Source organism: Lipotes vexillifer, unplaced genomic scaffold (genome assembly GCF_000442215.2).
Source record: "Lipotes vexillifer unplaced genomic scaffold, Lipotes_vexillifer_v1.1 scaffold299, whole genome shotgun sequence".
Classification (NCBI taxonomy): Eukaryota; Metazoa; Chordata; class Mammalia; order Artiodactyla; family Lipotidae; genus Lipotes; species Lipotes vexillifer.
The window spans coordinates 2,252,638-2,265,828 of NW_006784347.1; the positions used below are offsets into that span (position 1 = coordinate 2,252,638).

Genomic DNA, 13,191 nt, shown 5'->3' on the forward strand with positions numbered 1-13,191 from the left:
ACACGTCCAAAACTTGCCTGTGGATCGCAACTTTCCGTTCTCAAAGACAAATCTTAATGTGAAAAAGATCTGAAGACAGAGAGAAGACATCACCAAACAGCTGTGACCAGGATCCCTTTCCATCTGGCTTGGCACCCTTCGGGTTACTTCAAGGACCATCACAGTCTGCATAACTCAGCTACCACTTTAATGGATGGATCGGCCAACTGCCACAACTTTAAATGTACCCTAAGTGATGAACTGCTGGTCAGAGCTGGAAGACCAGGCAGAAAACAGTGACACAGATGGTGAGAAGGTGTTCAGAGGGGCCCGGGGCATGGCCCAGAAGACAGAGAAAGCCTGTGTTGATCACTTCCTCTGAATCCCCAGGCTGGGGGCTTCCTCATTCTGAAGGTGTGCAAGGAAGCAAGAGCCCCAGTCTCCTTAGACAAAAACTTAAAATCCAGCTTGGGCCTGCGCTTGAGGCCCAGAAACACATGTAAAGCTCCCGAGGCATGAATAGGCAATAAGCACTTTAAGTTCCTCAGAAAGAATGCTGCTTTATAAATACAGGATATTATTACTACTACGCTTTCAAGACAAATACAGCTCTCATTTGTGTTACAAATGCATTCTTATTGACATTTTGGCAGCAACATGGTAAAAGAAAAGCAGCTGATCTGATGCTTTGAAGATGTGACCCCTGTAGGTATGAAGGCAGCTTATCTAAGCAAGCTGTTAAGTGCTGTTTTTAATCCAATATTCTGATAGCAGGAAATACTAAGAAAGCCCTATAATTAATAGGCAGAGCCTGGCTTCCCTTTCTTGGCTCAGACGATGGTATTCACTTTAAATTTCATCCAGTTGCTTCTGGGTACGTTGCAAGTTGCAATCTGTAAATCGCAAGGGTAGGTCAACACAGCAGCTAAAAGCTTGTTAAATGAGTAACCTGATGGTGTCAAGTCTGCTCCCAAGTGGGGGGAACCCTTTCTTAATAGGTCAGCTGATCCTGGCGTGAGCCAGCACAACCGAGGCAAGAAAGACCTTTCCCAGAAGGGCCAGTGGGGGAGTGACTCTACACCTCTCTCTCAGACACGCCACTTTCTCAGATTCTGGGGTTCATTGCCAAAAGGGATCAAAGTTTCAGGAACCCTTACCCATGTAGAGAATTCCATCCGAACTTCGGCACGGGGAAGCCTGCACCAACTCTGGGATCGTAAAGGGAAGTTTCTTTAAAAAAAGAAAAAAAAAAAAAAAAGGAAAAGAGAAAAAAAAGTTAACCAAGTCTTGTGCAATTATTACAATTTCACTGCACAGTTTCTGTTACCCAATTCTGCTAAAAGGGAGGAGCACTGTTGATGGTAGATGGGAGTTTTCCTAACTGGAAACCAGGGAGAAGGGGCACCCCAGGCTCCTCTATCCACTTTGGACAAGCCCTCAGCTCCCAGGTTCTGGGCATTATAAACAAGAATTCTTTTACTTGACAAGCCCCTCAAAGTCTCTTGTCCAGAGCGCTCCCGGGGATGACACAAACCTTCTCCGAAAAGACATACAAATATGGAGAGTTATACAATCTTTGAAATTCTAAGGGGGGCGGGCAGGAAGGATTGTCCTGTCTTGGAAAATTGTCCCAGAGCTGGCTTGATTGAATAGAAAATGCTCCTCAGAGAGGAAGTGAGCCACGAGACTATTCTGAAGAGAAGCAGCCTCGGTGCCCAGCTGAAGCATCTAGGGAAAGGAGAAGTCATCACTCATGGGCAACACAGGAGTTTGAGGCAGGAAAAGAAGTTTTGGTGTTTTCTCTAGCAAATAATTCTCTACTGAAAAACAGAAGAAAATTGGGTTTTTTGGTATTAAAAGGAAGTTATGGTAGGTGCCAGGAAAAGAAACTCAGAGCAATCCACACGTTTCAACTGCATTTCATCAGAAAACCGATTCTTCTGCATCTACAGCTGACATCTGACAAGTTCTTTTGGTTAACGTTTGTTTCAGAATACTTTATTTTTGGAACATTCTGTGTTCTTGAAACCGTTCCACAGATACCTGCTTCTACGATGCTGTCACCTTTCTCTCCAAGAAAGCAAAGATTTCTCTTGAGCTTTAGTAAACAGAACTTTAAATAACCAATAATGTGGATGTCCCCATCATCCCGATGTTTAAACTAAGCCTTAGCAAAGGAAAAATGCCACAGAGAGGCAGTAACGACTGGGTTTCCCCCAGATGTTTCTGAGGATCAGAAAGTCGTTGCAAGGTTTCCAGTCTGGAGCCTGGCGGTGTCTGCTGAGCACCTCCTGAGTGCTGGCTGAGCCATGAGAACCTGCTGGTCCAGATCGTTTCTGAACTCTGAGCTGTACATTTAAAAGCTCACTGAGGAAGCTGTGAAAAGATACTGATGCCCAGGCCCCAATCCAGACCACCTGATTCAGATCCCCAGAAATTTTTTTTTAAGCTCTCAGGTGATCTCAACGCACAGCTAAATTGAAGGTCAGTGGTCTAGAGCCTCCGGAGTAGAAAGCAGCTGAATACACTCACCGTCAGGCCTTCATTATTCTTGCCCCCAAGCGTATACAGGCTGCCATCGTTGGGATCTGGGAGGAATGCAGGCCTAGAGGTTAAGCAATAAGTATCAGTGAAAGATTACAGCCCAGGGCACAGAGTAAAATACCAAAGCCATGCAAAGCCATGATTGGTGAGGTGGGGGGAGTGGTGTGTGTGTGTGTGTGTGTGTGCGTGCGCGCGTGCGTGTGTGTGTGCAATAAGTATCAGTGAAAGATTACAGCCCAGGGCACAGAGTAAAATACCAAAGCCATGCAAAGCCATGATTGGTGAGGTGGGGGGAGTGGGGTGTGTGTGTGTGTGTGTGTGTGGGTGCGTGTGTGCATTAAGTATCAGTGAAAGATTACAGCCCAGGGCACAGAGTAAAATACCAAAGCCATGCAAAGCCATGATTGGTGAGGTGGGGGGAGTGGGGTGTGTGTGTGTGTGTGTGTGTGTGTGTGTGTGTGTGTGTGCGTGCGTGTGTGCAATAAGTATCAGTGAAAGATTACAGCCCAGGGCACAGAGTAAAATACCAAAGCCATGCAAAGCCATGATTGGTGAGGTGGGGGGAGTGGTGTGTGTGTGTGTGTGTGTGTGTGTGTGTGTGTGTGTGTGTGTGTGTGTGTGTGTGTGTGTGTGTGTGTGTCCACTGCTCTTTCATTTTACCCGCAGATAATAAAATATCCTTCTGGTGCTCTATACTATACTAGAGTGAAAAAAAGGCAGCCTACAAAGGAAAACCAGTACAAAACCACAGAAGACTAAATCATCATTCCGTCAAAGCGTCCTGGATGAAGGTAAAATAAGTGAAAAGGACCCAGCAAATCTGCTTTTCAGTTTCCCAGTCAGCTGCATACAGAACTTCAACAATTAATATTTAATAGCATGGCATGGTACGTAAACAGGGAGAACAAATCTGCCTTTGGTGTTCCACAAACATTCATTTTTAGGAGGCAGTAAAAGCAGACTCTGAAAGCTTGACATGAGAAAGAACCTGCCAAGGGGAGGGGTCAAGGTCTCATCAGTAGCTTCCCAGGAAGCAGGTTCGAGGTGCTCTTTTGTAAAGTTAACCTGCTAACGACTGAACTACGACGCAGTCACTCAGAAACCCCTTGCTGAATCTTTCCTCTAATGAGTTTATAGCATCATTTGAGGCTCTTGGAGGTGCTATCCAACTTTTACTCCAAAACACACACTCTGGTAGCAGGTCACATTCCTGTCTCCCCTCCACGGTTAAGCACAGTGAAGAGGGAGGGGTCTAAAGACCCCCGGGCCCTCCTGAGGACTTGGGAAGCTTAAGTTCAAAACTCGACTTAAGTTACATCTCACATAAGCCTTTTTAATACCATTGCCTTCCCACCCCGCCTCCCAGGGAACTGACCACCCTCTCCCCAACACAGGCTTCTTTCTTTCAAAGCACCTGTAAGACCTCCTATGTCTCAGTCACTCTCATTCTACCTTAAATTTATGCATACGTGTACTCCCAGCAACTAGCTTCGTAAACACTGACTGAATAAAAGAGAAAATGAACTAAAGGGAAGTGCTGCAGCAAATCAGAAAACTTACTCTTCCACGTGTGTTGGAACCTGGAGGACTGGATCTGTGCAAAAGAACAACAACAAAGGCATCGTCAGACAGACTCTAAAATATCAAGATTCCTAGAGTTCCCAGGACTAGCTCACAAGATGGACCGATAAATTTATCTACATAACGTTATGTGAAGGCACTTTAGAAAACTCACACACAGAAACACAAATGTAAGCTCTTACAACTGTCGCCGAGATTGGAGAGAGGCCTGAGAGCAGAAGGGAACTGCTGTCAGGAAACGTGCCTCTAACTTGGGGGACAGGCATAGAAGGAAACACTGGTGACAACCCACAGTGGACAGTGGGTCACAATGTCACTATCTGACACGTCAAGGACTTCTAAAACCTAAATCATCCCTTGGTCAGATGCCTGTCCTGCTGCTAGATACTCCCACTGGGAAAAGCAAAACTGTGACTTAAGAAGCAATTTGGCTGTTGATGAGAATTTGACTGGATGGTAAATGGTAAGTACACGCCTTTGGGGCAGGAATATGACAATTTTAGAGCCTTGAGTGTTCATTCTTCTTGATTCCCTTCGATCCATTAATTCCATTTCTAGAAAATCTAGTTTTAAAACAACACAAAATGTGGAAAATGCTTTCAGTACAAAGATCCTCACAGCAGCATCACAGATAACCTAACTATTCAGTGATATGGTTAAATTATGGACTGTCCACTTGGTAGAAAATTAAGGCTTCTGAAAGGGCTTATAAAGTTTAAAAAACTGTATAAATCTTTATACTGTTATGTTCAGGAGAAAAGATAACATTGTACCTAGAGTATTAATGCAGCTGAGGAGAAAAACCTTCAATATGCATTAAAAAAAAAAACTAGATGGAAAGGCCAAAAAAAAGGGTGGGAACTGTAAGTTATCTTTGTTGGAAATAGAAATGCTCCCCCACCTTTTCTATATTGCCCAAAATTTCTACTAAAGTAGGCATTACTTTTGAAATCAGAAAAAAAAGTTTTTTCTCCAAGTCCGTTTTAATATTTGCAATAGTCTAAGTGGCAGAATTTCTCCCTCCCTAGATTCTCCTGGGCACAAATCGAGAGGATGCTCCTGATTCCATGGGGTGGATGGAGGTGGGAGAGAGAGGCCACTGACACTGCTGTAACAGAGCTAAATCCCCAGACACAAGACCGCACAGCGATGAGGCATTTCCAGCCATCAAGACCCCACAGGCTATAGGCCACGCTGCCCACAAGTTCAAAGCTGGGGGCGAGGACGGCAAATACTGTGATATGATTTTGGACACAGTCTCTGCTTATGGTGACAGACAGCTGTCTAATTCCCTGGGTCAGCCTGGATTCTCAGATGAAGGAAACTCTTTCAAGCCTTATCAGCTGTTGATTTTGCTTTACAAGCCCGGCTCTGACACAAAGGCATATGGGTGTTCACAACAACAGAAGCGCACACATCACGTGTGGTCTGTGGGCAGCAAACAAACAATTCATTAAAACCAAAAGCATTTCAGGAAACAGGAGGAACTTTCAGTCAGAAAGCACATGTTTATTGTTCCCACTAATCACCTCTCGGTACACTCTCACAAACAGACTGATGCAAGAGACAGGAAACGAGGGCACACAGCACTCACCCTACTGAAACAGTCAGGGAGCAATTATAACCCAGTTCCTCCAACGCAGCCCAGAAGCCGTGCACGCCAGGGACAGCAAGAAGGCATATTCCAAAGAAAACACAGCAGTCAAGAGGGCGTCGGTTTTGTTCACTTCAGCCACTTAAAGGTATCGCAGATCAACACAGATGAGGAGGACACTACCAAATCCCAGCCATTCACCAGAAACAAGCCGTGGAGACCAACGGGATTTCGATTCCTGTTCCTGAGCTTATCTTTGCTGGACAGTGTTTGCTCACTCTCAGGGTCTCGTCCTCTGGCGCAGACTTTCCTGGTTTTCTAGAGCTTATTCACTGCTCACCTGACACGGAGGCCTCAGGTCCCAAAGTGTGCCCTGCACCAGAAAGGTTCCAGTTAAGACACAGGCCACCAGCAGAAGCCAGAGAAGGATGGGTAGACACCTACATGGGTGTTGAAGAGCCATGCTTCCTCCTAGGCTTAAGGGGACATGAACTCCAGCAGGGGTACCTTCTCATCCATTCATAATATAGGGCCCCTGGAATAAACATCTGCAGAGCTGCTGGCCATGTCACAGCATGACTGTTAACACAGCTCCGATACAGGCAAGCAAATGTGTAACCGTGACCTATTCCACACATTTTTTTCCCTTAAAGAATCATTTGAACCTGAGCTTTGCTTTAAAATACTACAGGAAAAAAAAAAAAAAAATCATATGGGAAGGGGGCAGATAAGACAAAAAATGGCACCCTGTTGACAAATGTTTAAAGATAGAATTGACAACACTGGCCTGTCATTTTACTGTTCTCTCTACATATGCTTGAAATTTTCCATAACAGAAAAGGTTAAAAGATAAAAATATTTGAAAAGCCAGCAAAAGGCACCATCTGAAAACGTGCACTGAAAGCCTAACACGAAAAAGGAGTTGTTTTGGATTTAATTATGAGAACTGGTATCAGGCAAGATTCTTGCTCTTAAAAAAAAAAAAAAAATCACCCATGTGAAAAGGAACAGTGGCCTAACCCTAAGGCTATAAACAAACACTGGTACAAAATAAGCCTCTCTACCTATAGGGGACTGATAAGGATAAAAGCCATCTCACAAAGCTGCTTTACTTTCAGAAGGGAAAAAAAAAAAAAAAAAAGGGTTACTTTACAAGTATAAAAATGGGTGTTATTCAAGGTAAAGGTAAAGATATCAGAAGAGGAAAATAAAGCTGAAATCAGTGTTTGGTCTCCAAGATTAAGACAGAAACAGATCTGCCCACTGCTCCCCTGGGAGCAGCCACTGTACTCGGTTCCCCTCCAGGGTCCATCCAGCTCAGACCTGAAACAGCACAATCTTTACTCTTGGAGAAACCTGGGTGAGGTCAGGTGACACTCAGAGCTCCTGTTTTGTGTGCATTGAATCCTCCTTTTCAATCTGAGGCAGAAATGACTTAAAATAAATGTAAACATCCTGTATCTACAGGGGAAGTGAGTTTTCGTTTTTTCCAAGAATACCTTTCTCGCCTTCACGCTCGACCCCATCCTCTCTCAAACCTCACACCTTCTCCCTCTGCGCTGGACCCCAACCGTACTCTGCTCCCCTCTTGAGCTCTCAGTCCATCAGCAACAACAGCTCTACCCTTCGCCCCGCGGGCTATCCCACGTGCCTGCTGCCCCAGCCCACGGGATTCATCCCTACCCTCCTTGAGTCTCTCCACCTCCTGGCCTCTGTGGCCCTTGCACTGCACTGATTTTTCACTCACCTCTCCCTCTCTCTCTCCCACCCACTCCTCTCCCCGCTCCTCCCCACTCCCTACTCCAACAGGGAGGAACTTTTCCAGTTCTCCCCTCACTTCTCTCCGAGAGCACATCCACCTCTGTAGCTTCAACCATAACCACAGTGGGGAAATTCTAGGTCCCCATCTCTCGAGCTCTTCTTTCTGGACTGACTGGACATTTCCACTATCTCCTGCCAGCACCTCGACCGCCACTTGCCCAAATCACACCCTCCATCTTTCTCTCCAGACTGGTCTGACTACCCTATTTTGTTAACACCATTCTCCTAGAAGGTGGGCAAGCCTCAAACCGTTCTGTTGATGCTCATTTCTCCGCCAGCACCTACCATCAGAAGCCAAACTCCGTGGTCTATTCCATCATCCTGTTTCCTACTCACAGCATCCCTTCAACATCATTGGAACCCCTTGTCTTTCAAGTGCTCCCTTTTCTCCTAGTCTGTGTGCCCTTTGGGATCAGAAAGACCTATGCTTATATCCTACTCTGCCAAATCTCTCTGAGCCTCAACTTCCTCATCAGTGAAGAGAAAAAAAGAAATAGAGACAGTAACACCAAACTCATGCGGCATCTTCATGTGGATTAAAGAAGGTTAAATATTTGTTAAGACTGTAAGTCAGTGCCTTGATAGAGAAGAGTGACCCTTCTAAAGACGTAAATCAGATTATGCTTCCCTGCCACTCACAATCCTTTGATGGGTCCCATCTCACTCAGTAGAGGCCAATGTTCACACAGTGGCCTACAAATCCCACACAATCCCAGCCTCCCACACCCACCCTGGCACTCTCCGATTATCTCCTCCTCACTCTATTCTGTTGAGGAGGAATGCTGGAATGCTGGAATGCCATGCTGGAATACAGGGTATTCCTCGAGTACTGCCAAGCCTGCCCCTGCCTCGGGGCCTTTGCATTTACTGTTCCCTGTGCCGAGGTCTTTGATCAGACACCACTGACACCACCAGACACCACTGACAGATCTGTTACGTTTGTTCTAAAATTTCACAAATGGAATTCATTCAGGAGGTTCTCTTTTCTGTCTGGCTTCTTTCTCTCTGCATCATGTTTCTGAAATTCACCCATAATGTTGAGTGTATCAGTTTGTTCTTTTTTGTTGCTGAATAGTACTCCACTGTATGGGCATACCATCAATTGTTTATCTGTTGATGGATGTTTGGGTTACTTCCAATCTCTGGCTGGAAAAACGTGAATAAAGCTGCTAGGAACATTTGTGTACACGTCTTTGGACCTATATTTTCATCTCTCTTGGGAAAATACCTGGGAGTAGAATGACTGAGCCATACTGTTTACATCTGACTTGACAAGAAACTGCCAAACAGTCCTCCAAAGGGGCTGTACGATTTTGCATTCCCGCCAGCAATGTGTAAGTTGTCTAGAGTTTTTTATCTTTAAAAAGAATTTTTTAACACACAAAAATCAATTGATAAACACGTTGACATCAAAATGAAAAACACAGTATCATATACAGTTCTTAAAAAAATACTTAGATGTAAATCAAACAAAAGAGACACAAGACTTATATGTTGAAAACTTCAAAATGCTGATGAGAGAAATAAAAGATCTAAAATGCAGAGACATACCATGTTCATAGTATAGATGATTCAACATAGAAAAGATACCAATTCTTCCCAAACTGATATACAAGTATAATGCAATTCCTATCAAAATTCCAGAAAGATTTTTTTAAACATCTTTATTGGAGTATGATTGCTTTACAATGGTGTATTAGTTTCTGCTGTATAACAAAGTGAATCAGCTATACATATACATATATCCCCATATCTCCTCCCTCTTACCCTCCCTAACCCACCCCTCTAGGTGGTCACAAAGCACCGAGCTGATCTCCCTGTGCTATGCGGCTGCTTCCCACTAGCTATCTGTTTTACATTTGGTAGTGTATATATGTCCATGACACTCTCTTCATCCATCCCAGCTTACCCTTCCCAGTCCCCGTGTCCTCAAATCCATTCTCTACGTCTGCGTCTTTATTTCCGTCCTGCCCCTAGGTTCTTCAGAACCATTTTTTTTTTTTTTTTTTTTGCCTATAGTTTTTAAAATGTTGATTCCTAGGTCTTTCCCCCAGGAAGTTGATTCTGTAGGTAGAGCCAGGGAATTTGAATTTTTAACACATGTGAGGTAATTCTGACGCTGAGCCATACTGGGAAACCAATGCTCCGGATCCTCTGTTTCACCCTCTCACTTTCCATACCTTTCTCAAGGCACTGCTCTCTGGCCCCTACCCTCAGGATAAGGTCAAAACTGCCAGTGTCAAGTTCCAGTGGCCGAGTCTAATAAACACTGACAAATCCTTCTCGTTAGGTCTCCACGTGACATCTGGCAAGATTCTCCAGTAGAGCCCCTGACCCAGTCCCACTTCCAACTGCTTATGGAGTCTCTCAGCCCCAGAACCCATCATCCATCCTGAACCTGCTCCTCCTTTTGCATCCCCCAGATCGGTTCGTTGACCCCACTTCCACCCGGTCACACAATCTGGAACCTCAGAGTTCTCCTGACTCTCCCCCTTCTCTTAATTCTAACCCTCTCTCATTCAATTAGATCCTGAGTTTTATAAGATTAGACCTACTAAACGTTTCTCAAAAACCTATGTCCTCCTTTTCCTCTCCTTCACCAAAATGTGGCAGTCACCACTTCCCACTGGCTCTATGGCAGCCTCCTAACCAAGCTCCCGGTCTCGGATCTCTGCCCTCCAGACATGCACTCCACCCACCGCCCGAGGGCTGACAAAGGCAAATCTGTTCTTGTCTTTCCTCCACGTAAAATCCTACAGCGGCTCCCCTCTGCCGACTGAATACCTTCCATCTCTGTGGCTCAGGTCAGAGGTTCCCAAACTTTCTGGGTTCACAGCACCCTTAGGGTCTTGGTAATTTCTTCACAAGGCCCGAGGCCAAAAGAAATACCTAATGGTTCCATTTATTAAGTGGTTAGGTCCAAACGACTTAAGTATTTAGGGCCTCGCAACTTAGAGGCCATGTGGAAAAAAATACTACTGCACGTAAACTGAAAGAGAAATGTTTATTTCATTCTTAACCATAATTACTCACTAGGGGGATGTGTGTACCTGTTGGGCGCTGCACATATTCCAAATCTTATACTCTTGTTAGACACAGCCACTCTCATTACCATTCCATGTTGATTTTCATGCGGTATTTGAATTGTATCACAGCGACAGCCCAAAACTCAGCTGTGCAAAGACACATCCTTGAAAGGAAAGTAGCGCAAATCTAATGTTGAAAGTACTAACTCCCTCAGGTGTGGTGTTTGACACTTGTGGAGCACTGCTGTATTTCTCTTAAAAGTTTAAAACTAGCTGCAGTGCCTCGAGAGCTTGCTGTGACTCCCAGGGCCCCTGAGCACACAAGCGAACCAGAGGCCTTAAGCATTCCAGGCCCTGTAAAACCTGGGCCCAATTCTTCATCACATCTCTTCCCCAAACTCAGCCCATGCTGTCACGTCAGTCTCTGTGCTCACCATTACCTGCCCCAACTCCATCTATCTACCTCTGCTTGTCCTTCAAATGCCCCTTTCTCCAGGAAATCAGAAACTGAACGCCTACTACACTTGGTATGTTCTTTTTTTCTTTTGGCTGCCACGCTGCTTGTGGGACCTTAGTTCCCCGACCAGGGATCAAACCTGGGCCTCCTGCAGGGGAAGTGTGGAGTCCTAACTACTGGACCGCCAGGGAATTAATTCCCTTGGTAAGTTCTTAAGATGCACTTACCACATTTCTCAGGTGACAGGCACTTAATTGCATGTGGCCTCTCTGGTTCTCAAAAATCTGGGGGCCGGATTGAATTTTAAGCACTTTGTAGGGCAGGGACTATCTATTTTGTTTCTCGTGAAATACACACAGGAAAGTGCCTGGGGCTTATGACAGTTCAATGAATAATCAGAGCGTGAACTCCTGTGTAACTGGTGCCCGGGTCTTTGCTCCCCTCATACTTAGCAGGTAATCCTGTCTGCAGAATGAAAGGAAGTCGATAATTTAAGATATCCAATACTGCATGTGGGATATAATCATTCTGATAAGTTTATCCTAACGAGAGAAGGACTTTTCCACACAGAAACCTACATGGTAAGAGCTAAAAAGAACTGCCCAGGTGTAGCTCCGTTTGTTCACTCACATTTAAAAATTACTTAAATTTATGGGAAAAAAATGATACGGCATTTGCTTCAAAATGATGGAGGAGGGGGAGGGGGACGTCATGTGTGGATCGTCACTGAAGCTGGGTGGCTGGGTGCATGCGGCTTTCTTACTATTCTCTTCACTTTTGTGTGTGTTGAAGTTTTTCTAAAATGAACAAAAAAATTTAAGAAGAGAAGCTAAAAAAAAAAAAAAGAAGCTATTTAAGGAATACCTTTCCAGGGGGTTGAAAAGAAAGGCCTGTTCTTCCTGCCCGCCCTCAGCTGTAGTATAAATCTTGAGAGCCTGATCCTACAATGTCACAGGGCTGGAAGAGAGAAGAGAAACCCAGGGGATGAGCAAGAAGGACCCTGTCAGCACTATTTCAGGCTTCCCTAAACACAGAAAAATGCCTCTGATGAAGGCAACCACAATTCAAATAACTGTCTCAAACCGCAGTTTGGGACCGACAGCCCCTCTCTGGAGGAGACTCTGGGCAGACTTACTTTCACGTAGGAAGGGATAAGATCGCTTTGATTACAGAAGCTGCCAGAACAGGCTGCCCATCTGACTGGAGCTCAAGGAGCCCTACGAGATCATTCTCTTCCCTTCCCTAGATGAGCATCGACATTTCCGGAACACACTGCTTCTCCGGAGGAATCTACATGGGCACTGGCTTTGCTGCCCTGCTCCTCCTAACCTCTTCTTTCTAAAGCACAACCGCCCAGCTGGCCCCGACACACCCGGCATTTAAAACCAGCTCCCTCTCTGACTGGGAGACCCCTCCAGGTACGAGTAAGATGTCGTGACACAGCTAGAAACTCTGCAAACCAGACCCTTCTAAGTGCATCTCCAGCAGTGACCAGAAATGTTTTGGGTTGGCCCTCCTGAAAGGTATTTAAGGACCAAAAGAGCACAAATGAAGTCCCAACTGCTTTTATGCTCCCTTTAAGCATCCCCGTAAGCCAAATATTTGAGAGCCTCGTTCCTTCTGCGAGCAAAACAAGAAAGGTGGTTGCGTGGTAGGGCGTGAGACCTTGGAGAAGAAAGGGCTGGAAACTTTGGGAGGTGGCGTGGTGGGCACTAAGGAGGGAGCAGCTGGAGGCTTCTGAGAAGAACAGAAACATGGTACAAGTCTCTGAAGGAAGGTGAGACAGGCAGGCACCAGGGGACACAGCAGATGAGACAGAGAAGAAGCAATCACAAAGGGTGGGGGGAGGCAATGCCGTAACCCCAGTAAGAAGGTCTGAGCCAGTGGGGGCAGGGGAGGGTGGGCAGGAACCAAACAGGAGGGGAAGAAGAATGTCAACAGGACTTTGTCCTGATCAGAAAAGTGAAGTGCAGGAAAGGAATGAGTTAAAGAGGCCATGGAGATTTTGACCCTAACTGATGGTGAAGCCAGATCGGTTAGTCTGAAGGCAAGAACTGCCACTTCCTCAAGAAAATGCTTAAGGGTCGAATACTGTTTTCTTATAAAATTTATTGGTAGAAACAAGGTCATTCACACACACACACACACACACACACACATCCTTAACTCAAAAACTTAAGTCTCCCAAT

At 45.3% G+C, this 13,191-nt stretch overlaps 1 protein-coding gene across 1 annotated transcript in view; it reads right to left on the bottom strand.

The window, feature by feature from the left end:
* Positions 1–13,191, bottom strand: part of ERN1 (endoplasmic reticulum to nucleus signaling 1) — an 80,520-nt gene that overhangs the window by 29,035 nt on the left and 38,294 nt on the right. Inside the window, 3 exon segments of the mRNA XM_007456805.1 lie at positions 1,137–1,209; positions 2,512–2,584; positions 4,084–4,117. Of these exon segments, the coding sequence (XP_007456867.1) occupies positions 1,137–1,209; positions 2,512–2,584; positions 4,084–4,117 (180 nt within the window).